Source organism: Macrobrachium nipponense, chromosome 48 (assembly GCF_015104395.2).
Source record: "Macrobrachium nipponense isolate FS-2020 chromosome 48, ASM1510439v2, whole genome shotgun sequence".
Lineage (NCBI taxonomy): Eukaryota > Metazoa > Arthropoda > Malacostraca > Decapoda > Palaemonidae > Macrobrachium > Macrobrachium nipponense.
In genome coordinates, this window is record NC_087223.1 from 20240043 (window position 1) to 20265010 (window position 24968).

The following is a 24968-nucleotide window of genomic DNA, read 5'->3' on the forward strand; positions in this document are numbered from 1 at the left end:
GGTCTCAGCCAATTCTGGAAAAATTCCAGATTAGACACAGCATAAAATAAAGATTTCTTGCACAAGTTACAGTTATTTGGTTCTATCTAACACACTGGGGGAGGAACTCTAGTGTTAAATGAGATATTCAATAAAGACTTTGTCTGGGACGATCACAAAAGGTGGCATGCGGCCACGAGGCAAGGAAAGGAACAAAGGGCTGTTCATTTGAGAATTAGGAGTTTGAATTTGAAAAGGTGGAGTAGTTACTTGACTCTGAGGGAAAGTACTGACAATATGACTGTTTCTCAAGACGTACCTAGATGCCTTAGGTAAGTGGACCTTTGTAGAATGTGGCGTCGGCTTTGTCCGAGGTCTGGGGTGCCAGTTATCCCCCTTTGGTAGGCCTTATTTGGAGGCTGGCTGGGACATCTGTCCTAAGTCACGGATGGGAGCGGACTGAGGACGAATACAAGTGTGACCATGCAAAGCTTGGGTGTTGGGGTCAGCTTCTTCCCCCTTTGTGCCGGTTATCCTGGGAAAACAGAGCATATCGCCAGCGAGAAGTTCACAGGATAAAAGATCTTAAGAGTAGGCCTAAAAAGTACCTAGCTAGCTACACATTTCCTTTTGGGATATGTCCCTAAGGCTGACAGGAGTCTTTATTCCCCCTTCCTGCAACTAATGGCTGGTGCCGGACATGCCTGGTCTGGCCTGAGTTTGTGTTTCCTGCCTAAAATCAGCTGATTTTAGGGAAAACATTGCTGCTCTTTTAGAACTAAATAAAATCAAGGCTACTGTGAAGACGAGGCGAGCAATATCTGTGAATATATATATATATATGAGCTGATTCAATACGGTTTTGAATATGCCTTCTCCGTGATATTCTGAAGTCCCGTGAAACTGTTATAAGTGATACTGTGTGTATGTGTAACAAAACAAGTCAGCCGCCAAAGACGTTACAAGTTAGCGTGGCTTGGGCAGTTCAAAAGAGTGCCACGTATCTCTATATCCCTTCGTGATTGGCCCTTGTGTCTAAGGAGCCAGAATAACCAATCAGCTTCTTGCATAACGATGCCATCTGAAAAGGGGCATTTGAAACAGGCCGGACTACCGGTCAGATTAGTTCGTCAGCGGGTCGCATACAGTACAGACAGACTGGGTCGAGACACGAGTGCCCAGTGCCCGCATTCCCGTCGCCGTCGGCCGCCACACAAAGACGTATATCACCATGAGTGTCAATAACAGTCTAACCTGCCGTCCGGTTGTGCACTGGTATAGTTAACGTAATAATTACAGTTAAAGGCCACCTGTGTAGCTAAGAAGAATACACCTGTGTTAAACGTTTCATCGATTATTATTTTTGCATGACCTCTATTGCATGCACGTGAACTTATCTCTCTCCTGTTTTTTCCTTCATATCCCGAACCCACAAATGACCGAGATCAGGTCATATAATTTTGGTGTCAGTCGTGGGGTCCTTCAAGGTCCTGTGGGGTCCTTTAAGGTCCTGTAAGGTATTGTGTGGTACTGTGGGGTCTTGCGAGTCTTGTGGGGTGCTATGAGGTCCTGTGAGGTCTTATAAGGTCTTATGAGGTCTTTTGAGGTCTTGTGGCGTCAAACAAACGTTAGTGCTACATCATTTTGGCGACAAACAGTGATAGGAAGTGAAATAAGCATGGAAACGAGAGAAAGTTCAACGAACTGTGATGACGAAGGAAATGGTGAAACGAACGAACTGGATAAAAACAGTTATGGCTAAAGCAATCGGCAGAAAAGTGGCGAACCGTGCTAAGAAGGGGAATAATGAATCGAGTGGCCCTACGATTTCGAAATGCACATTGCTAACCAGAAAGACAGTGTACAATGACACCATATGATTTCCAAATGCACAGTGCTAACCAGAAAGACAGTGTACAATCACACCATATGTATGATTTCAAAATGCACAGTGCTAACCAGAAAGACAGTGTACAATCACACCATATGTATGATTTCGAAATGCACAGTGCTAACCAGAAAGACAGTGTACAATCACACACCCTACGATTTAGAAAAAAAAATCGTTAATAAAAATATCGCTGTTATAGACAGTTTCACGACCGAATTCGATGACGAACGGGCGAGAGAATAACCCCAATCGGCGGAAGTATTCACAAAATATTGGAAAAATCCGTACGAGACAGATGAACAGACAAAGAGTAGTGTGGGAGAATTCAAATTCGACGGTTGCAGCGCCAAATTCAAACGACGGTGGTGGCACCCAAACAACCTTCGTGACCCTTCGTGACCACCCGAGTAACCGACTCGTGTAGCAGACCAAGTAGAGGAGTAACGAACGTGTTTTGAATGGAGAGATGGCGAGCAGTCCAACCTCACCAGGAAGGACGGAAGTTGGCAGTAGCAGGAGATGGCATGGAGGTAATGCTGGGAAGGTACCCCGGGTTACCCCCAGTGCCGTGTGGGGCTGTTATGCAGTGCCCGGGAACAAGGGACGCCTTGTTGTCTTGTTGTGAGGGAAGGGATGCCAGTTCCCACCCTGAGAAGTAGAAGACGAACCTGTCCACCCACGAGTCAAGAATGCTGGGACAAAGAGAGGTCGACCAGAGCCTCTCCCCCGTGACCCCGTGGGAAGGGGGAAGTCCACTCCTACTTCTGATCGCGACCTATCGAAGAGTGGAGGGATGGTATTAAAAAGGTGAATAGTGCAGAAGTTCCCTTACCAACCTCGACCCGTGAAGGAAGTCACGATACCTGTCTAAGGTATGGATAGGATCAAGCGATGTTAGAATAAGGAATAGCTGATAGACGTCAGATGACAGCCAGCAACAAGTGAGAGAATCCAGGCTCGATGTGAAGAAGATACAAGCAAACTAATAGCATCAGTAGCGGATCGCCGGCACCGCTGCTGGCACTAATAGAGTTGCTGACCTGTGAGCAAGTTGCATAGAAAACGGGAACATCTCAACCGTATGGCAGAGAGGGACAGTTCAGGATAGTGTCTTGGGACACTATGAGGATGTGATGAGAGGATACCCTTCACACCCCCGGAGGTGGGAGACCCTGCCCCGCCTAGAGCCGACGTGATTGCTAAAAGTTGTCACTGATAGTAATATTAGTATTAGATCGACTGCACAATGAACGAGTTGTGTAGCCTTTAGTAGCGTAATCAATAGCATGTTGTGTTAGGGAAATGCAGATAGGGAATTTGTGGAAAGTTACATTAAAAAAAAAAGTGTATTAAAAAATAAGAGAGAAAAAAAAGGATGGTTCTCTTAGGCCGTGTTCTGATTATAGTTAAAGTATCACGAGCGACAATACATTCCATTTGTCCCCATCGAAGAATTGTAATTAAGATTTAAAGACAGAATTATTAACGTAAATTCATTAGAGTTTGTTTGAGTAAAGTAACGAGACTGATATGTGTGTTGAAAGAGTAGTCTGATTTTCGTTGGGAAAGAGAAACATTTTTAAATTAGATGATGAATGAGAACAAAATGTATTTTTTATCCCTGATCTAGAGATGCCTTCAGAATGTTAACTTCTCAACAAGATCGTAGAATCGAGCAACTGTAAGAGTTTGGCATTGTGGGGATTGATCAAATCATAAAAAAAGAGCAAAAAGAGTAGCAGACGCTCTTCCCAAGAGTACTGTAAGGCACGAGCCAGAGAGAGAGAGAGAGAGAGGAACTGCGACGCATACATTTAAAAGTTTCAGTTACACCTGTGGGTGAGTTGCACAGAAAACAGAGGCAAGTGAGTCAGCTGTTGTGTGAAATTGCTGAGCGAGTGCCATGGAAGTGTACATGTGATGAGTGAGTGCCCTGGGAGTATACATGTGCTGACTGTGAGAGGGAGTTGACTGATAAGTCACAGTTTTCTGAACATGCACGAGATAAATTCTTCATAAAAGAAAGAAAAAAAAGAGTAACTTGATGTGCCGCCCTTCCTCCCTCTTCGATAAAGCAAATCATCCACATAATTTGTAAGTGCGTGTAGGTTCCTTACGTGGCATACCAGCGCGAGTCATGAGTAAATGTGTCCGTCACGAAGTGAACAAAGAGTAACAAAAACATGCTTATGCACTTTTGTTTCATGTCAGTTATTGCTGAGAAATTTATGTCTAATTTTCTAAACATTTTGTTGCAGTTCCAAGCATATAATGAGTGAGTTTATGTATTCATAATTATATTATTTTTTATTGCATGTCAAGTCATATTAAACACGTTATTGCAATGCATCTAATTTTTGTTCATTTCTATTGATGTGAATTATATTGTGTCCAAAATTTCATATCGTTGTCAATGCTGTTTATACTTTGTCAGAAATTTGTGATCTTCCATCGATGATGTGGAAACGTGAGAATATTTTGAAAAAAAAAAGTTATTTTTTGGTGTGCAATCTTTGAAATTTGATTTTATATTTTCTTGTTTTTACTGTGTTGCAGAAGGAATTCAGTAAGTTTTCTTATACTTTTACCAAATTTCTTATGAGTAACGTTTCATTTTTGAGTCATGCTATGTGAATTCTTATTTATGAATTTAACTTTTTTTAGCTGGAGCTGTGACTATCCATTTTTAATTGACATTATTGAATGTGAACCTAAATTTGTTTTTCTGTATGACACATTGTGAGGCGTGAGATTCTTTTGTTGTAACTTGTGTTTGTAACACGCCAAATGGCCTTACCTTGGCACTCAAAGGCGGTGTGGCACTCAAAGAAGAACAACAATGCGCAAATCATAAGATCAGTGTATGTCTTGCGGGACGCAAGAACTGGGGAGGGAGTGATGAGCTGATTCAATACGGTTTTGAATATGCCTTCTCCGTGATATTCTGAAGTCCTGTGAAACCGTTATAAGTGATACTGTGTGTATGTGTAACAAAACAAGTCAGCCGCCAAAGACGTTACAAGTTAGCGTGGCTTGGGCAGTTCAAAAGAGTGCCACGTATCTCTATATCCCTTCGTGATTGGCCCTTGTGTCTAAGGAGCCAGAATAACCAATCAGCTTCTTGCATAACGATGCCATCTGAAAAGGGGCATTTGAAACAGGCCGGACTACCGGTCAGATTAGTTCGTCAGCGGGTCGCATACAGTACAGACAGACTGGGTCGAGACACGAGTGCCCAGTGCCCGCATTCCCGTCGCCGTCGGCCGCCACACAAAGACGTATATCACCATGAGTGTCAATAACAGTCTAACCTGCCGTCCGGTTGTGCACTGGTATAGTTAACGTAATAATTACAGTTAAAGGCCACCTGTGTAGCTATGAAGAATACACCTGTGTTAAACGTTTCATCGATTATTATTTTTGCATGACCTCTATTGCATGCACGTGAACTTATCTCTCTCCTGTTTTTCCTTCATATCCCGAACCCACAAATGACCGAGATCAGGTCATATATATATATATATATATATATTATATATATAATATATATATTATATATAATATATTATATTATTATATATATATATAGTAATATATATAATATACCAACAGCAGTAGCATCCTGTCCTCAGATACTGTTCCGTCTACAAGAATCTTGCTTTGCCACAGAGGCCCTTTTAGCCTTTTCACATTATAAAATGTGTAGTAATTTTTTATCTATTTTTTATCTATGTGATAAAACTCATCGATAAAAAAGGAGTCAGGGTTAAAATTTTTGCATAAATGTGAGTTGCAGCTGCTTGGTGTCTCATCACTACTTGCAGGGTACAAGAACACAGGTTGGAGGAGTCAAACAGTGCAAGGTAAGAAGATAATGTTGGTTTTATAGTTCTGATTGCCCTCTGCATTCAGATCTCAAGAATATATCATCCACTTTAGAGTTGATTCCAAGTGTTGCCTTTTCTGTGAAGTTCAACGCCACAGTTTTCTTGGGAACTTGATTCCTGTTGTGACCAAATTGTGTACTAATGGTTTTCCTAATCTTATACTTGAATCACTGGAACTTTTAACAAGTTCAAACTTGGTGTGCAAATGTTGTTTGTTGAAGAGGCTGACATGACTCTCACTTTGTCTAATTTTCTTAACCTTATTTCTTGTCTTCTTGATTTGCACTTTATTCTTTCCTTCTGTAACTTCCTGTTTTGGGGTGGAGCAGCTAAAATCCGCGAATACTTGACACCCCTCTAAAATGCTTACAACTGCCTATTTTGATAGTTTTATCATAATAAATTTAATCATCAAAATATGAAAATAAATTTCTCTGAAAAATTCCGCGAATAGGCGAATTTTCCGCAGATAAAGTGGATATACGCTCCACACAGAAATCCGCGGATTGGGGAAGTTCGCGAATCATGAACTGCGAATAGGCTTGGGGTGTCCACTGTACCATTGAAAATATAAACAGTGATTTCTGTCCTCACCCAAGCCCTAATAATTAGTGGCCCTGCTTTTTAAACGTAAAATTGAAGGAAACTTATATCACAGAAACTTATAATGGGTTCCAGGAGTCTGATTTGAGTAGAAACAGATCACAATGAGGCTGGAAAAAGCCAGCGGAGTTAGAGGAGTCACTAACAATAAAAAAATGGAGTCCCAGTGAGTACATACAGGCATAGTCGTCTTTTTGTTCTTATCCAAGGGAAAAGTAAAGTGAGTCGTTGCACTGCAAGTGAAGAGGCCTTAATATTCACTTACATTTTTATTTATTTGTTAACTGATCTCTTTTTCGTTTTGTATTTCCCACTACTTATTGTTACGTCTTTCAAACTAACACCATATGTGGAAGCAGCGCCTCAGTGGCGTCGTTGGTATGGTGTTGGCGTCCCACCTCGGTGGCCGCGGGTTCGATTCTCGGCCATTCCATTGAGGAGTGAGAGATATGTATTTCTGGTGATAAAAGTTCACTCTCGACGTGGTTCGGAAGTCATGTAAAGCCGTTGGTCCCGTTACAGAATAATCACTGGTTCCATGCAATGTAAAAATGATATTGTTAAGATACAATAAAGTTTGTTCATACTTACCTGGCAGATATATATATAGCTGTATTTCTCCAAAGTCCGACAGAAATTTCAAAACTCCCGGCACACGCAGTGGTCGGCCAGGTGGTTAGTACCCATTCCCGCCGCTGGGAGGCGGGAGTCAGGAACCATTCCCATTTTCTATCCAGATTTTCTATTCCCACTGTCACCTGAGGGGAGGTGGGTGGGTACTTTGATTATATGTATATCTGCCAGGTAAGTATGAACAAACTTTATTGTATCTTAACAATATCATTTTGTTCATGAAACTTACCCGGCAGATATATATATAGCTGAATCCCACCTTTGGAGGTAGGGAGAGACAGAAAAGGATTTTGGAAACACATTACATGCAGATGATAGACATCTTGGTTCCTTACCTGTTAGCATAGTTGACTTCGTGATTACTGTCACCCAAGTCTGCTATTGCTTTACTAGAGTCTCCAGCAAGGTAGTGACCTATATAGCTGGTGAGTTCTAGATGATCTGTCAACGGGACCACAATGTGACTAGACCATTTTGACCATACTATGAAGGCAACGAAGCAAAAACCACCACCTGACCAGCCTAACAAATTTAATTCCCACATTAATTAGGCTAAAGGAAAGGAAGTCCGGCTCAGGCGGGCGACCTTACAACCATAAATCAAAATAAACCTTTAAAAAACTCACCTACCCATTTTCTACAGGGTAGGATAAGTGCTACTTCCTGCCCCCAACAAAGTGTCTGCGGCGACGTATGGTCCAAGCGCATAACAGTTCTCGTATGTCGTCTTCACATCCCGCAGGTAGTGTGAAGCGAACACCGAGTTGCTGCGCCAAAAAGTGGCACTCAGAATGTCATTGAGTGCCATATTCTTTTGGAAGGCTACCGAGGTAGATATAGCCCTCACTTCGTGGGCATTCACTTTCAACAGCTTAATATCACTGTCTTCGCAAGATGAATGCGCCTGTCTAATGGTGTCCCTCAAGAAGAATGCCAGAGCATTCTTCGACATAGGTAACTCTGGTCTCTTGACCGAACACCATAAGTTGTTAGAAGGACCTCGACATTCCTTCGTTTTCCGCAAATAAATCTTTAGAGCCCTGGCAGGACACAGGACTCTCTCTGGTTCTCGTTCAATGATTTCCCCCATACCCTTAATCTCAAAACTTCTGGGCCAAGGGTTGGAAGGATTCTCATTTTTAGCTAGAAACGTCGGGCTTAATGAGCAGACTGCATTATGCCCCTTAAATCCAATATGCTTGCTAAAAGCTTGAATTTCGCTAACCCTCTTCGCCGTCGCCAGAGCGGTTAGGAAAACAGTTTTCTTAGTAAGATCTCCTAACGATGCATTTTGAAGCGGTTCAAACCGACTGGACATTAGGAATTTAAGGACTACGTCCAAATTCCAAGACGGTAATTTAGGTTGAGGAATCTTTGTAGTTTCGAAAGACCTTAATAGATCGTGAATGTCTTTGTCATTTGCCAAATCAATTCCTCTATGTCTAAAGACTACAGATAGCACACTTCTGTAGCCTTTGATTGTCGAGACCGCAAGCTTCAAGTCGTTCTTTAGGTAAAATAAAAAGTCCACTATTTGGCTCACAGAGGTCGTGGTAGAGGAAATGCCCTTCCTTCTGCACCAACTCCTAAACGTAGCCCCACTTTGATTGGTTACACTGCAAGAGTGGAAGCCCTTCTTGCATTGGCAATAGCTCTTGCCACAGGTCTTGAAAAAACCTCTCGCTCTGGCCAACTTTTTGATAGTCTGAATGCAGTCATAGACTCAGAGCGGGGGAGGTTTTTGTGGTACCTCTCGAAGTGGGGCTGTTTGAGTAGATCTGTCCTCGAAGGCAGTGTCCTCGGGGAAGAATCTAATACGAAGGACATGACCTCTGTGAACCATTCTTTGTCGGCCAGTAAGGGGCGATTTAAACGTCGTTCCCGTCCCTTTCTGAAGTTCGTAAATTTTTCTCATCACTTCTCCAGGATCTTGAACGGGGAAAAGGCGTACAGATCCATCCCTGTCCAATCCCAGAGAAGGGCATCTATTGCTATTGCTCCCGGATCGAGCACCGGGGAGCAGTACAGCGGAAGCCTCTTTGTCCTTGATGTCGCAAAGACGTCTACTAAAGGACGTCCCCACAAACTTCCACAGCTCTTGGCACACTTCCTGATGTAGAATCCACTCGGTCGGCAGCAATTGACCTTGCCGACTGAGGAGATCCGCACGGGACGTTCTCCACCACCCTGCAACGAATCTCATCGTCAGAATTGTTACATTTTGCGTTTTCGCCCACAACAAGATCTCTCTCGCTAGGTTGAACAATGACCGAGAGTGAGTCCCTCCTTGTTTTTTTATGTATGCCAGAGCTGTGGTGTTGTCCAAATTTATCTGAACTATCTTGTGTGAGACTTTGTCTTCGAACAATTGTAGAGCCAAGTATATGGCCGCTAGTTCTTTGAGATTTTATGTGCCAGTACACCTGTTCCCCCTCTCCAGGTGCCTGACACTTCTTCCCCCCCAGTGTAAGCTCCCCCACCCCGTGTTGGATGCGTCGGAGAACAACACTAGGTCGGGGCTCTGAAGTTTGAGGGATACTCCTTCCGATAGTTTTAAAGGATCGAGCCACCACTTTAGGTGATCCTTTACTTCTCTCGGAATTCTTAAAATTGCATCTAAATTTTCTTTGTCCTTCCAATTCTCTTTCAGGAAAAACTGGAGAGGTCTGAGATGTAGTCTTATCAAGGAAACAAACTTCTCCAGCGAGGAAATGGTCCCCAGCAGACTCATCCATTCCCTCACCGAGCATGATTCTTTCCTTAAAGAAGACTGATATTTTGTCTAATCCGTTGTTTGTTGACGTCCCTGGGACGGAAAAAGCTCGAAAAAGCCACTGAATCCATCTGAATCCCCAGATACACGATGGACTGTGTGGGGATCAGGGGTTTGTGACTTTTTCGCAAAATTCACCAGAAGTACCAGGGACTTCGCTAGAGAGGTAAGGTTGATTGAAGGGGTCCTTCAGACACTTTTCTTTCGATGATGCTCGAATGAGCCAGTCGTCTAGATATAGAGAGATCCTGACGTTTGCAAGATGAAGCCTACCTCGCCACATTTCTTCATTAAACTGTGAAGATCATTGGTCCGTACATCATCCGAAGCAAAGAGCTCTGAATTGGAAAACTCTTCCTTCATGACAAAACGCAGATACTTCCTCGATTGGTGATGAATCGGGACGTGGAAATATGCGTCTTGCAGGTCTAATGACACCTCCATCACCTTGTCTTAAGGCCCCAAGCACTGACTGAGGTGTCTCCATCTTGAACCTCTGTCTCTCTATAAAAAGATTTAGACTGCTCACATCTAAAACTGGCCTCCAAACTCCCGACTGTTTCGGTACCAGGAATAACCTGTTGTAGAAACCCGGGGATTGAAGGTCGTCTACCTGTTCTATTGCATTCTTCTCGAGCATTTGTTTGAGCAGATCGAACAAGATCTGTTGTTTTTCCAGCTGGTACGAAGGTGAAAGATCTCTGGGCGTCGTGCACAGCGGAGGCAACTTCAGGAATGGTATTTTGTATCCTCGCTCGATGACATTGAGCGACCAGGTGTCCGCCTCTATCTTTCTCCAGGCTTTTGCAAATAACTGAAGCCTGGCTCCTACTGGTGCCTGAAGGACTACATTCTCATTTCTTCCCTTTGGGTTTAGACGGGGCTCTACCTCTAGCAAGGCCTCTTCCTCGAGGAGGTGGTCTCGAGGAAGCCCCACCTCGAAAGGGCTTTATTTTCTTGGAAAACTGTGTTCTTGCAGAAGTTGAAGGAACTACAGGACATCTAGAAGATTGCGCTAAGAGGTCCTGAGTAGCTTTTTCTTGAAGACTGCCAGCTACATCTTTAATCATAGCCTGGGGAAAGAGATGGTTCGAGAGAGGGGCGAAAAGCAAATCTGCCCTATGTGCTGGAGATACTGACTTTGCAGTGAATTTGCAGTAGAGAGCTCTCTTTTTTAAGAGCCCTGCACAAAAATGCGAAGCTAATTCCTCTGAACCATCCCTGACGGCCTTATCCCTACACGCAAGAACGCTGGATAGCTCCCCCAGGCTAATTGAATCTTGACTACAAGCCTTTGTGTCTAGCAGTCCCAAGCACCAGTCCAAGAAATTGAACACTTCTATTGTCCGAAAAAGGCCTTTAAGATGGTGGTCCATTTCAGCAGGAGTCCACGCTACTTTCGCTGACGAAAGGAGAGACCTCCTTGGTGCGTCGACTAGACTGGCAAAATCACCTTGCGCAGATGCGGGAGCTCTTAAACCGACATCTTCACCTGTCTCGTACCAAATGCCTGCCTTGCCGCATAGTCTTGAAGGAGGCTGGGCAAAAGAAGACTTTCCCTGTGCTTTCCTCGACTCCATCCAATCTTGAACCTTTTTGAAAGCTCTTTTAGTTGAAAGAGACTTCGTCATCTTAACAAAACCAGGAGTCTTGCTAGTTTTCGACAATGAAAACTGAGAAGGAGGAGAGTGAGGAGCTGTGGGCTGGAATTCATCTCCAAAAGAAGCCCGAAACAAGCGAACTAATACTTGATAATCAGAAGAAACTGACGTAGAAGGTTGATCCTCGTCTGTTTCTTCTGAAATATTACTCAATTCTCCTTCTTCTGTAGGAGCGGCAGAGGGGTCTCCCGAAGAAGGTGGTAGAAGCCCTTTCGGTCCAATCTTTGATGAAGAGCGCTGCTGTGACGTACTAGGTGCGTTCTGTATATTAGTATCTATAGGTTCAGGAATAGAAGTGTTAGTTTCCTGAACAATCTCTCGATGGGAGTGTCTACAAATGTTAGAGTGTAGGCGAGCGGACAAATATCACGTTGTGAGGCCTGATGAGTGTCTAACAAAATGTCATTTATAACCTCTGTACAGGTGTTCGTAAACTTGTCACACTCGGCGTCCATGCGAGCGCCACACCTGGCGTCCAGCCGAGCGTCACGCTTGACGTCCAGCCGAGCGTCATGCCTAGCGTCCAGCCGAGCGTCACGCTTGACGTCCGACGGAGCATCACGCTTAGCACTCCGCTGAGCGCCACGCTTAGCGTCCATATAAGCGTCCAGCTTAGCGTCCATGTCCTGATTCTCAGCTTGCAAACCGCCTTGCTTCACAGCAGAGAGAACGTCAATCTTCGAATAAAGCGAACCCCTATGAGAAGAGAGGGGAACGCTTCGAAAAGTAGGGCGAGTTTTCTTCCTCTCGATGTACGAATCTTTCGATGGAAGTTGCTCGCGCTCTCTACCCAGCTGCAAGTGGATTGCACGAAATCTAGAGGGCGTAGCCACTGGTGAAAGAGAAGAGCGATCCGAAGAAGCGGGAGACCGCTTAGATCTTTTGATCGGCAATCTATCATCTTTTCTTCTACGACGTGGTTCTACCTCTCTCTCGGCCAGCAACGAAGCCAGTTGTTGTTGCATCGAACGGATGACTCTTTTAGTTGGAGACGATTCCTTTTCAGGTGAAAAGCTGATCCTGTGAGAAGGCGAAGGGTGAGGGGAAGCCCTATTCCTTCTCACACGGACCGACTCAGTTCTCTTCTTGGAGCGACTGGGGCGCTCAAAGGCATCATCGTCGGGTGATGTCCTGGTTCTCTTTTGCCGCAAAACTCTCTGGCGAAGACCGCAAAGCAGCAGAAGAGAAAGGACGTGAAGCGTCCTCCTCCCTGAGACCAAAAACGCTGGCCGCCTGTGCGACAACTTGCGTCTTTGCTCTCTTTTGCGGTGGAGAGTAGTCCACATAAAAAGGCGCAGACCGCAAAGCAGAAGGAGCGAAAGGACGTTCTGCGTCCTCCTCTGAGAAACTACTGACGACGGCCGCCTGTGCGACATCCGTCTTAGTTCTTTTCAGAGGACGCGAGTGTCCCTCAAAGCTCCAACCCCTTTGCGGGGAGGACGCCTCCGAAGACGAAAAGCACTCGCGGAGGATACGCGCACGAGCGCGCTCTTTGGCAGCCTGGAGATCGTCGACAGGATCTGCCGAAGGGACGCCAGATCGGTGGGAGTTCCCCGTAACCCTCCTTCGGCTTTCGACATGTCCTTCTCCCTGGTCCTGGGAGTTCGACAGACGTCCAGGCCTAGAGGCATTATAGGGGCCGATCTGACGCCCCCTCCACAACACTGGGGGCACTTTCACTGCACTTCACTTCATTAACACTGCTTTTACCCTCCAAAGCGAGCACTTTAGATTCTAGATTTCGTAATGACTCTAGAATCGTAGATAGGGCATTGACCTCCACAGATTTTTCAGGGCCCGAAGGCACAACAGATTTAGGTGTTGCACAAACTACTGAAAGAATAGTAGGAGAAACCTTACTACCCTTACTTCTACTGACTGATGCACTCCTGGAGGAAGACCTCCTTATCCTATCGCGCTCCAATTTTCGCACATAGGATTCATAAGCCTTCCAACCTGAATCAGACAGACATTCACACTCCTTACAATGGTCATCTATTACACACACATGGTCTCTACAATTCGTGCATACTGTGTGTGGGTCTACCGAACCTTTCGGTAGCCTCACCTTACAACCTTCCATACAACACACTCTGGTGCTAGTTGAACTAGTCCCAGACATCTTAGTTAAAGAAAAAACCAAACCAAATTCAAAATTCAATCCACTATCAGCGTATGCCAAGTCACGATCCACGTTCAATAACTAAAAGACAAACGGAATACTTAAGTAACAAAGTTTCGAAAATCCAAAACGGAGGTACTGAAAACAGTTGTTATCAGCACCGGCGACAGAATCTGGATAGAAAATGGGAATGGTTCCTGACTCCCGCCTCCCAGCGGCGGGAATGGGTACTAACCACCTGGCCGACCACTGCGTGTGCCGGGAGTTTTGAAATTTCTGTCGGACTTCGGAGAAATACAGCTATATATATATCTGCCGGGTAAGTTTCATGAACAAAACACCATACAAACAAACAAACAAACAAACATATGTGGAAGCTTGACTTCCTTTCAGTCATGGCCCCTGTGGGCTTAATCCATATCAATAGGGTTCATCTTCTGAAAAACAATAATAATATGTGGTGTAAAGAAAGAGACAATGGTGGTCTGCATGTCGACATCCCTCTCAGAGAACTACAGAGCATCAAGATAACCTTATCTTGACAACTCCGTAGATACTGCTCGTACCTTAGGCAAAGGAAAATTCTGACTGATCTCAAGTACTGCCATAAACTCAGCGGGCCTTTTGTGTTGGGGGCTGTGAAGTCTGCCGCTACTGTTGCCAGCTCATCATACGATTAGCACGATAAACACAAGTGCAGAGTGGCTATTGTGATAACCACACTTTTTGTACTGTCAGTTTAGACGTCACAAACTGCAGCAAGAATTCATAGCTCAAGAGAAGTGTGGGACAATACTTGAGATTCCATTTTTATGAGCTAGAACAGCCAAATCCTTTTGTAATATATATGATATAGCTGAAGAAATAAATATATATTCTTGAAACTTTAGGAACTACTGAACTCAAGGAACATCAACCAAGTCAATATGAAGTCACACTGCTATATAAACTGACAGTTAGCTCCTCTATAAAATCAGGGGTTGTGGCAAACGATATAATGTGAATTGTTTTATTTAGATTTATTTCAACTAAAGATGAATGTTGGGCTATTGCTGGAGTCTATCCTATTTGCCTTCTCCTTACCTGTACGGTGTTTCAAAGGGTTATAAGAGTTTTAGAGTTATAAGAGGGACAGTTCAATGACTGAATGACTGGAGATTTACAATGGTTTGTTTGTTTGTCACATATATAGAACAGAACATCAAATGTAAGCCAAAGGCCAAGCGCTGGGACCTATGATGTCATCCAGCAACGAATCAGATATTGAGAGTAAAACGGTTTGTACGGTGTAACAGGAGGAAAACCTCAAAGCAGTTGCGCTCTGAACTAACCGTTAAGAGAGAGGTGGATAGTTAGATGGAAGAAAGGGAATATGGAACGGAGGTACAGTAAAGGGAACGAAAAGGATTGCAGCCGAGGGCCCAGGGGACCAATGATTGCCTCCTAGGCTTGCTTTAGAGTTCATTTCTTACATTTTTCAACGTGTTATTTATACAAATGAACTCAATATTAAACATATAAAGCTGCGACGTAATTTACCTCACTCGACAGGAAGTCCACAGTTGGTACCCTGCCAACACCCCTCCCCCCTCCCCCTTAGGCCAGCTAGGGCATCCCTACCCTCCATTATCTCGAGATCTGATGATCTGTACCCAGGATACTGCCACTTTATCTCCTGGGTATCGAGGCGAGATAAGAAGTCGAGGCATGGGTACCTCACTTCCCTTTTTGCTTACATTCAGGTAGGACTTCGGTTCACTCTCCAGCTCGGGCGCAACTGTGAGTATATATATATAGCCTTAACAAGCAGTTTTACCGAATTCAGTAATCAGTTCTGGTGCACTGGTCAGCAGATTAAGGGAGATAGACGTTTCCCCTGAAGGACGACGACGCAGTTCAGGGAAGGAGGAACCAGAAAGTTCCAGAATCGAGAAGTGGTCTCTGTCCTTTTCTTTTTGTTTTTACCCTGTGTCCGGTTCGAGTGATCAGATCAGTGTTTCTCAACCTTTGATGACCTCAGGGCGCATTTATGAATTAACAGAAACTTTGGGACGCACCTTTAATTTTAATATGGACAAAATACTTATGAAATTTGAATTTATTGTGAAGTTTCAGAAACGTTAGATTGCTGGTACGGTAGTGCTTTCTTCCTGAGACGATATTTTACTATTTTCGTGCATAGCGTTCAAGCATATTTTAAAATATGTTTTTTTATAGGCTGCATATTTTTATTTGTCTTTTCTTCACTTATTTCCTGCTTTCCCTGCTTGTGACCTCAGGTCTATAGCAGTTGGGGCTCATAGTCTGTATAATAATAATAATAATAATAATAATAATAATAATAATAATAATAATAATAATAATAATAATAAGTGGTACGAGCACAGACCTGAAAGAGTGATAGAAAACGATCAGGCAAAAATCCTCCGGGGCTGTGGTATCAGAACAGATAGGGTGATACGTGCAAATAGACCAGACGTGACGTTGATTGACAAAATCAAGAAGAAAGTATCACTCATTGATGTCGCAATACCATGGGACACCAGAGTTGAAGAGAAAGCGAGGGAAAAAATGGATTAGTATCAAGACCTGAAAATAGAAATAAGAAGGATATGGGATATGCCAGTGGAAACTGTACCCATAATCATAGGAACACTAGGAGGCACGATCCCAAGATCCTTGAAAAGGAATCTGGAAAAACTAGAGGCTGAAGTAGCTCCAGGACTCATGCAGAAGAGTGTGATCCTAGAAACGGCGCACATAGTAAGAAAAGTGATGGACTCCTAAGGAGGCAGGATGCAACCCGGAACCCCACACTATAATACCACCCAGTCGAATTGGAGGACTGTGATAGAACCAAACCCCCCTACCCCCCAAAGAAAATAAATAAATAAAAAAATAATAATAATTATTATTATTATCATAATTTGTGATATAGTAGCAGTGCTAAGAAAATAATAGATATGCATTCTAAAATAACGATTTATTTTCTACATATCACATTTTGCATTTAAGTATCCTAATGAGAAACCTGTGCTTGATGAGAATTAGCAATTTTGTGAATGTTAGGCCTTATATGTGGTAAACTCTCAACTCTTCATCAATAGATTTGATATTTGATCTACTTTTACATTTAATATTAGTTAGTAAAGGAAATCCTTTTTCACAAAGATAAGATGTGGAAAACTGCAATAAAACCGTTAATGCCTTGTTAGCTATTGAAGAATACTCTTCTTTAACTGAAATCCAAAACTGATCGATGGGCACCTCTTTATGCCCGATCAGTGGATATAGTGGCCAGATCTTCCTCTTCTGTTACGAAAAGCCAACGTCCTTGGTAGGAATATCAATGAAAGTGTTGCGAATCCAGTCATACTGCTCGGTGTTTATTGAGGGAGAGTAGTAATTCAGATTAACATTTTCCAAACAGCCTGAACTTGCTTTTCTTTTCCAAATTACTATTTTTTTTCTGGAATGCTTTGATTCTGTCGGTAGATGAGAGAAGATTTTCATTTCCACTTTGCATAGACATTTTTCAGATTATTCAAGTGTTGAAACATTTCAGTCAGATATTCTAATTTTGATGTCCAAAACTCACATTCCAAAAGTCCACAAAACTTACTTTTTTTTTTTTTTTTTTTTTTTTTTTTTTTTTAAACTGCCAATAGTCCTTCGCGAAGTTCAAGCACACGACAGAGTACCTTTCAACTCGACAACCATCTCACTTCCGTGTGCAATAGCAAGCGAGTGTGTTGTGATTCTATGTTTTCACAAAGTTTTGTCTGTTGATTCCTCAATTTATAGAGCAAAGTATGCATCCTGAAGTTTATTCTGACAAACATTTTCCTCAATATCGGTGGAGATTTCCAGAATGAATACGCCTATGAAAAGTATCATTTGATAGTGGAATTTTACTTAATTGTTTCTCTGGATCATCTCCTAAAATAGTCTTCAGCATCTTTCTGCAAGCGGGCAAAATAATAGATTCAGCAAGAGTATGTGACTTGAATCATACTCGGTGTCTGCAAAATTTTTGAAAATAATAACAGATATTTTAAACATTAGAATATAATTTTCCTGTTGAGAGAAAAAAAATTAATCTGTAGTCACATACAAAATTACTGACACAAACTTTAAGCTCTATTTCTCTCGGGGAATTTTAAGGCTGGGAGCTATTATAACACAAAGGCCAAAGGGAAAAGCTATGGGACCTACGAGGTCATTCAGGGTTGACATGGAAATTGAGAGTGAAAAGGGTTTAAAGTATGTACGTGACATAGAGATATAGAGACATCTGAAGTGGCTATCGTGTGTTCATCTCCCCGTTCAGTGGATTCCCATAAAGACCTACTAAGTTTGATCACAATTATATTTCCAAGACTCAGACTTTGATCATTCGAGTCACAAATATTATAAAAGTTTTTCCAGTCTTCACTTCCACAAGTTGAGAATCCATTTAGCTAATTTTACCTAGATATCGACAATAACCTATGTAATTGTATTTTTGTAATAAAAGATAAAAAAAAATTTCATTCTGTTCGGAGACATCTTATCCAAAAATTTAAAGGAAAAGAGAGTTAATATAGACAAACAAACAAAATAGCTTTAAAACATGACTATCCATCACTTTCAGAGATAATATTGAAAGACACTGTAAAATTCTTAACCAACAACTTAGCCTGGAGGCCCCATTTCATTGGAGCCAATCATGACAACACTGTGGAAAGTTCTATAGAGTAACTAGCCCCGTATGGGTTCAGTGCCTTCAGTGCACCTCATGCAGTGCACTGTGGGTATTATTTAAGATTCTTTGCGGCGTGCCTCCCTTAGGCCCCTAGCTGTAGCCCCTGTCATTCCTTTTACTCTACCTTCGTTCATAGTCCCTTTGTAACAATTGATTCACAGTGCAACTGTGAGGTTTTCCTCCTGTTACACCTATCAAACCTTTTTGACTGTCCATTTCCGTTCCAGTGCTGAGTGACCCCATAGGTCCCCAGCGATTGGCCTTTGGCCTAAATTCTGTATTTTGTTTTATAGAGTAAATACTAACATTAAAAGACTGACCCATTCAAAGATGAAAACTCCATCATTATAAGCATAGGTCCCCAGCCATTGGTCTTTGTGTTAAATTCTGTATGTTGTTCTACAGAGTAAATAACATTTAACGACTTAATTCAAAAGTGAAAACTCCATCATTATGAGCATAGGTCCCCAGCCATTGGTCTTTGGCCTAAATTCTGTATTTTATTCTATAGAGTAAAGAACATTTAAAGACTTAATTCAAAGGTGAAAACTCCATCATTACAAACATAGGTCCTCAGCCGTTGGCTTTTGGCCTAAAATCTATATTTTGTTCTATAGAGAAAATAACATTTAACGACATAATTCAAAGGTGAAAACTCCATTATAAGCATAAGTCCCCAGCCTGTGGCCTTTGGCCTAAATTCTGTATTTTGTTCTATAGAGTAAATACAACATTAAAAGACTGACCAGTTCAAAGATGAAAACTCCATCAGTATAAGCATAGGTCCCCAGCCATTGGTCTTTGGGTTAAATTCTGTATTTTGTTTTACAAAGTAAATAACATTTAATAACTTAATTCAAAGGTGAAAACTCCATCATTATAAGCACAGGCCCCCAGCCATTGGCCTAAATTCTATATTGTGTTCTATAGAGTAAATAACATTGAAAGACTTAATTCAAAGGTGAAAACTTCAGCATTACAGAAGCACAATTCCCTAATTCCAGCTTTACCTCTGCAACCGACAATCATGGACCGCTGGAGAGGCCGCGTGGCTCTTGTGACCGGGGCAAGTGCTGGCATAGGTGCAGCCATCTGCAGGCGCCTGGTGGAAGCTGGTATGGTGGTGGTCGGGGCTGCGAGAGCCGTTGAAAGGATTGAGGTGAGGAAAAAGTGAACCACTCTCGTAGATTCACATCAACCGCGCAACTGATGTCTAGTCCAGTCCCTTACGACGCTGCTGATTGGCTGTTGATAAGCCAGTCACAGGGCTGGAAACTCTCAGTCTCGAGAGAGGGTTCACATAGGATGTATGTATGTTCCATCTCTAATCAGAAGCGTCGTAAGGGTCTGGTCTAGACGTCAGATGCACGGTTGATGTGAATCTACTCTAGTACTGCAGGGACATTGAAATGAATGACCTGTTATTGTCCTGACCAACTACTCTTTGTAACAAAACGATTCAGTATAAAGTAAGACATTTGCTAGTCACTTCTCCTATCTCCTACTGTAATCTGTGAAGGAGTCTACCCATATGGAACAAGCTCACAAAAGGGCCTACTGACTTGCAATTCAAGCTTCCAAAGAATATTGAGGCGTTCATTAGGAAGAAGTAAAAGGTCAAGGAAAATGCTGCAGAAAGACGAGATATTACTTCTGAAACGATTAAAAATCAATCACAAAATTAATGGCTAGACAAGAGGCGCCAGAGTCACAATGAAAGTTCTCTATTGGACTGCAAACGACGGCTTAACCCGACATCTCCCGATGACGGTTTGAATCGCCGTCAAACGCTACCAAAAGTATATGACGTAGGAAGGTGTGTATCTATATGTTTGTTTGTTTGTATGGTGTTTTTACGTCGCATGGAACCAATGGTTATTCAGCAACGGGACCAACGGCTTCACGTGACTTCCAAACCATTTCGAGAGTGAACTTCTACCACCAGGAAGGTGTGTATCTATATGGATGGAGGAAAAACCAGTAAATAAGATAAAATAAAACAAACACGGTATCAAGCTAACTGACAAACCTTCTTCCAGTCTCTTTCCAGGGAACTGGAACTCGAAGGCAAGGCAGGGACTCTCGTAGGCGTGAAGTGTGACCTGAACCAGGACGCCGATATCGAGAACCTCTTCAAGGAAATCAAGAAAAGGTACAATGGAGTGGACGTCTGCATCAACAACGCTGCCATGTCCTACAATGATGGTCTCCTAGGTAAATACATGGGGATTTTGGAGTGTTATGTGTTGTTAAGCGTAGGACCATATTTAAACTGCGGTTGATAATGATGCAATCTCATTCATCGCTATGATGAGAACGAATAATTGTCAACAATGCTCCCATGTCCTACAATGATGGTCTCCTACGTAAATACTAAGGGAATTTGGAGTACTATGTGTTGTACAAGACCATATTTAAACTGCAGTTGATAATGATGCAATCTCATTCATCGCTACGATGAGAACGAATCATTGGAAATGATATAAATAAGGAGTAAGTAATATTCCACCACAATCCTACTGTTGTGTACGTCTAGTAATGCTCAAAATTCTCGCGATTCGCTTCGCAACAGGCATGCAGTGACACTTTCACTATGAAAGTGAAACCTCTTCAAATTCAGCTTTCTTCTCAATGATGCCCTTTCTCTTACCAACGGGACAGAGGGGACACCGGAGAGATGGAGAGAAATGCTGAACGTCAACATCGTCGCTCTGTGCCACTGTACCAAGGAGAGCGTCAAGTCTATGCAAGAGAGAGGAGTCAATGACGGACACATCATCCACTTGAGCAGGCGAGTCATTGTCAAATACTGCTGGTTTTTAACTTTTAAATCGATATTTGGATAATTCCCTCTTCATTTTATCAAGATTTTGCTTATACACGTACAGTGCCTGTCTCTTTTTGCTGTTAACATATTTACCTACTTTGTATCTATAGATCTCAAGATCAAATTTGTTAGTCTTTTCTTAGTTTACACTTAAGGTCTTCATGGTAAGTTTATTTATTATTATTATTATTATTGAGAGTCAAAGCCACAGTACTGTTAAAAATATTTATGGCCAAAGTTAAAAACAGAGCTCAAAAATTATATTATAGCATCCTGCGGGGGAGCCTTTACTATTATTATTAAAAGGTACTGTAACAAGACCGGTAGACCATATACCTATACTCTGTTCTTTTCCATCTGTCCATCCGCCTGTGGTGTTTGTGCATGGTAACACTGCGTCCTGGGCTTTAAATAATATCCTTTTTCGAATACTAACGGTGTAATTCACATACAGTAAATTATTAAAACACTTTTCAGTTGCAAATGTACACCCAGATATCTTTTTATTTACCTAAAACTTACACACAGTGTTACCATGCGCGACCACCATAGGCGGATGGACAGATGGAAAAAACAGAGTATAGTCTCTCACGGGGCTAGTCCAATGGATATTTCAAAAATAAGATGTGATACGCTGACAAAAACAGTTAATTAAGGAAGTTGGCCAGCTACATGGGAAGAGACCAAAAGGGTGCTGATGAAAATCAAGTTGCAGAAAACAAAAGCTATCAAGCCCCTTCAATACCAAAAAGGATAGGATAATGACTAGGCCACGGGAATTTCGATAGTTTCAACTTACTGAAAATAAAATCAAAATAAATAATTTCTAAGGTTTTATTGTCAGAATGTTAGAGTTATAAATGACTCAAGATTTTGGGGTTGCAACTGGGTAAGATTGCATCCACAGGGGGTTGTGGGTTATGATTATTAAAAGAGTTTGTCCTGTATGCTTAGAATTCTGTTCTTGTGCCGCGTTGTAAGCCGGAACATCGTCGAAAATTATCACAAATCTGTAGAAAACTATTTTTAATACTTTGGGTGTTCTGATAACTATGTAAGCTGCATTGTTATTGCATTTTTCATAAAAAAAACCCTTCAAATATTGATTACTTTTCCCTTTTTTAAGAGTCCTATTTCTTCCATCGGATCGGCGTCATAAGCATCGCAACCCCAGAGCATGTGTTGTAAACCAGGAAATAATTTCTGATGAATACATTTGAAAAGCATTGTAATCTTGGAACGTCCTAAGCCGGAACTGTCGTAAACTGGGAACTGCCTGGAATCTGTAAGATTCTGTCATCAGAATGTCAAGGAAAAACTCAGGTTTAGTGAAACTTTTCGAGACATTTTATACTCTTAAAATCATTCAATACTTAGGGTGGCAAAACTATCTGAAGATGAGCTACCTGGTTAACGGTTAATACTACCTAAAGTAACAAATGTGGGGGACTCAAAAGGTAATAGGACCTTCATCTTTCAGTATACTTGGTCATGGCGTAGGGATCATCACAGGAGGCTATTTCTACAGCTGTACTAAACATGCAGTTAAAGCTTTAACTGATGGTCTGAGGCAGGAGCTGAGAGACATGAAGTCTAATATTCGCATATCGGTAAGTAAATAAACCAAATTGGTACACCAATTGTGTTAAGGTGCGTCCACACGGTCGAACAATGTTCGACGGACAAAAATTGTTACCAATTAACAATTGTCTACAAGTCTTTGCCTTTTGAGCAGAGTAAAAACACTAGTATTCAACCTCATCTGGTACCAATGTTTGTTGCCAGATCTACTTCCATCGTTTCAACACTTATGACGTCATCCTGCTTCGCCTATGATATGGTAACAATGTTTGTCCGTCGAACATTGTCCGACCGTGTGGACGCACCTTTAGTAAAGAAAAGACTGATTTTTTCCCTCTCTCTTGACTTTTGTATGCAAGTCATCTAGCACAACCAACCTTCAGTGTGAACAACTTGACAACCGTTAACATTGCAAAAGTGTTCTATTTTACTCTTGATCAGAAATATGAGCATTAATAAATCGTTAGCTACTGCAAGCTCCAGTTTCTGTCAATAGAAACAAGCTTCTGTTGACACAGATGTTACTTCAACTGTTTTTACATTTGTTTTTATTTTTAAAGCCAAAATTAATGTATTTATTAATAAAGACTCTCAGTGCTACATAAAAACCAGGTACCCAAGATGACAGTCAAGCAGATTAATTGTGAAATTGCCAAGTTTTCATTCATATTTTTTCCTACAATATGAATTGAATAAGAACGACATACACTGAATTTCATTCACACTCCCCCATTTCTGTCTATTTCAGTCCATAAGCCCCGGCTACGTCGAAACGGAATTTTTAGGAAGAATGATGGGAGAAGAGGTGGCTAACCAGATGAAAACAAAATTCCCAGCATTAACAGCAGATGACGTGGCAGCATCCGTCTGCCATATTTTGGCAGCTCCGCCACATGTCCAGGTAAGTCTGTCTGCTTGCTTGTTTGCGTGTGCGTGTGCATGGGTGGAGTGATACCAACATTAGTAAGATATATATCAAGTACCAAGGGATTGTTGAGCCAAACCTCCTTTATGGAAATGAAGTGGGGCTGTTGTATACATAATTAACAATCCTAAAAATCCTTAGGATGCTGAGATGAATTGTTAGCAACGTATATCAGGTACAAGAAAGACTGATTTGAATAGAAAATGGAGATATTCAGACGCAGCTAAAATTACGGTAAATAATTCAGAAGTATTTGGAGGCTGTAGGAGAGGGAAACCTAAGGAGTGCTGGATAAATGGGTGGCAAGAGACTTTGGAATAGCAGAAGCTTACTATCCAGGATATTAGACAGAATTTGGACAGCAAGTGAAAGATATAAGTGAAGGGGACCAATGTATGTTTGAGGGTTTAGTGTAATGTTGAGGATCCCCTGTGTGTGTGAGTGTGTGAGACACAATAATTAATGTTGTGGAAAACCTTCTGAAACAGGTGATTCATTCCCAGTTCACCCATTCAAGTATGCTTCGTTTTGACAATGTTGTAGAGGTCTCTGAGCAGAACACTTATTTCTTACTCTCATTTTCTGTCCTCAGATTCACGACCTGATTATCAAACCTAACGGCGAATCGGTGTAGAAAGGAAAAACGTTCACTCTGAGAAAACCTCAAGCAATAGTGATGTCTGGGGAGCCTGAGAACACAGCAAACTTCTGATGAGGTGAAACAGTGTCTACTTCTGATGAAGCGATGCAAAGAGTATTTCTGAGGGTCTGGAACTACAGCACTTGTTTTTTTTTATGTGATTATATAATTATAATTTCTGAATACCTAAATTAAAAGTGTCTGTATACAGGAAATAAGGCAATAAAACACTAGTTGTTTTATAAACCCAACCATTGATTAACCTTGAGGAACATAGCAAATATTCTCTTTGAAAACCTAAACGAATCAGTCTTTTCCGAGGAGCTGCGGATTCAACTTCTTTGGAATTTTAAAACAATTCTACTTTTTCAAAGAATTTCTGTTTTGTCAATCATACGCTTTGATGTCACCATTCCAAAGGTAGTATAAACAGCTTCATTCTTAAGCCTATGATACCCACTTCTTGTAGCAGTACAGAAAAAAAAATCAACGTTCAAATGAATTTAATCTCATGAATGGAAGTATCGAAATTTGAATACCATGAGGATTAATTGAGAGTAAAAGGGTATGGGATACTGGCACCACTTCCAAGATCTATTATAAGACAAGAGTTTCTTTAAATCTATCTCAGTATAACCAGACCACTGAGGTGGTTAACAGCTCTCCTAGGGCTGAGCCCGAAGGATTAGATATTTTCACGTG

General features: G+C 41.9%; 1 protein-coding gene across 3 annotated transcripts; it reads left to right on the forward strand.

Annotated features, from left to right (window-relative positions):
• The first annotated feature begins 3978 nt into the window (after positions 1-3978).
• LOC135205108 (dehydrogenase/reductase SDR family member 11-like) lies at positions 3979-24512 on the forward strand. Of its 3 annotated transcripts, XM_064235446.1 has the most exons (8): positions 3979-4042; positions 5628-5733; positions 19298-19452; positions 20333-20507; positions 20955-21084; positions 22601-22730; positions 23450-23602; positions 24219-24512. In XM_064235446.1, exons 1-8 carry the CDS (start codon positions 4016-4018, stop codon positions 24258-24260), a joined length of 918 nt encoding a protein of 305 aa, XP_064091516.1. In that variant the 5' UTR covers positions 3979-4015; the 3' UTR covers positions 24261-24512. The 3 variants fall into 3 exon arrangements, with proteins under 3 accessions (XP_064091516.1, XP_064091518.1, XP_064091517.1); XM_064235448.1 differs by lacking the exon at positions 3979-4042 and having other exon boundaries at positions 5618-5733; XM_064235447.1 differs by lacking the exons at positions 3979-4042; positions 5628-5733 and adding an exon at positions 15237-15328.
• Positions 24513-24968: the final 456 nt, after the last annotated feature.

Bases quoted from the DNA above. Each gene is read 5' to 3' on its own strand.
- LOC135205108 (XM_064235446.1), top strand. From the start codon at position 4,016: ATGTGTCCGTCACGAAGTGAACAAAGA. The intron at 5,734-19,297 runs GTAAGAAGATAA...CCCTAATTCCAG, and splicing joins GAGGAGTCAAACAGTGCAAG to CTTTACCTCTGCAACCGACA. The intron at 20,508-20,954 runs GTAAATACATGG...CCAACGGGACAG, and splicing joins CTACAATGATGGTCTCCTAG to AGGGGACACCGGAGAGATGG.